This window comes from Papilio polytes, unplaced genomic scaffold (assembly GCF_000836215.1).
Source record: "Papilio polytes unplaced genomic scaffold, Ppol_1.0 DF824035.1, whole genome shotgun sequence".
NCBI lineage: Eukaryota > Metazoa > Arthropoda > Insecta > Lepidoptera > Papilionidae > Papilio > Papilio polytes.
The window spans coordinates 28,270-29,183 of record NW_013525169.1 but is presented as its reverse complement, the minus strand read 5'-3'; the positions used below and the strand labels follow the sequence as shown (position 1 = coordinate 29,183).

The 914-nt window shown below is 41.0% G+C and overlaps 2 protein-coding genes across 2 annotated transcripts in view; one reads left to right on the top strand and one right to left on the bottom strand.

Moving 5' to 3' along the window:
* The window catches only part of LOC106100856 (RAC-beta serine/threonine-protein kinase A-like), a 6,591-nt gene extending 6,410 nt beyond the window's left edge, over positions 1-181 (top strand). Inside the window, exon 4 of the mRNA XM_013279919.1 lies at positions 152-181. Coding sequence (XP_013135373.1) covers positions 152-181 — 30 coding nt within the window. The remainder of the gene's footprint in view (positions 1-151) is intronic.
* Positions 182-492: 311 nt separating this feature from the next.
* The window catches only part of LOC106100855 (potassium voltage-gated channel protein eag), an 11,197-nt gene continuing 10,775 nt past the window's right edge, over positions 493-914 (bottom strand). The window contains exon 7 of the mRNA XM_013279918.1: positions 493-512. Coding sequence (XP_013135372.1) covers positions 493-512 — 20 coding nt within the window. The remainder of the gene's footprint in view (positions 513-914) is intronic.

Genomic DNA, 914 nt, shown 5'->3' with positions numbered 1-914 from the left:
CACCATCCATTGCTACCACCGTACCGTCCAGACATGTAGTCTACTAGTAATTATAAGTGTATTGTAACATTTTGGAATTTGATCAAGGAGTAGTAAATAAAATGCAAAAGTTATCGTATTTGTACATTTATTAATGAAATGTAATATGCAGTGCAGCGCAGGTCGGGACGCGCACTTGTAGAATTTGAAAACTTAACATAACATAACAATGAAGTTGAAGATTGCGCATGCCCACGCAGCTAACTTCGGGCATCGCGTCTCGCGTCTCCACCACAATAACGTGCTAAATTAATTTCATTGTATTTCATGATGATACAAGAAACACTTTTTAACGTCGCGAAGAGGTCATGACATTAGACTTGATTTGGCCGGCAACTTAAGTAGAATCGCAAAAAGGAGGTAAAACGCAGTTATCATTTACCTCCCTGCAGGCGCACATGTTGATTCACTTACGTCGTGTCATACATACAGACAATAGTTTGCACAATCATGCTAATTGAAGTGATGCCGTACTATTACAAAAAAATTACAAAAGTATGTAGCTTATCAAAATTGTACGTTATGTAAACTGTACATTATGATCTGGCCAAATGTGAATCGTTTGCCATCTTTGATAACAGATATAGGACTATTTCATGAAACCGTCGGCGGACTGGCCACATCACGAAGTGGCCAATCCCGTGATCGGCCACGACACGGCACGACACATGTCACACCTCACTGTACTAAAGCGAGAAAGTACTTGGTCATTTTAGTTTAATTGGATACTTACAATTACGCAAGTTATTTATACATAGATATTGCTTTTAATCTTAACATACACTAGTGAGTTCTTAACGATAACTTTACATGTCGATGTTAGCGAGTGAGTTACGTCCGGCGCCCGCCCGGCCGCCCCTCGCCCCCGCGCCCCG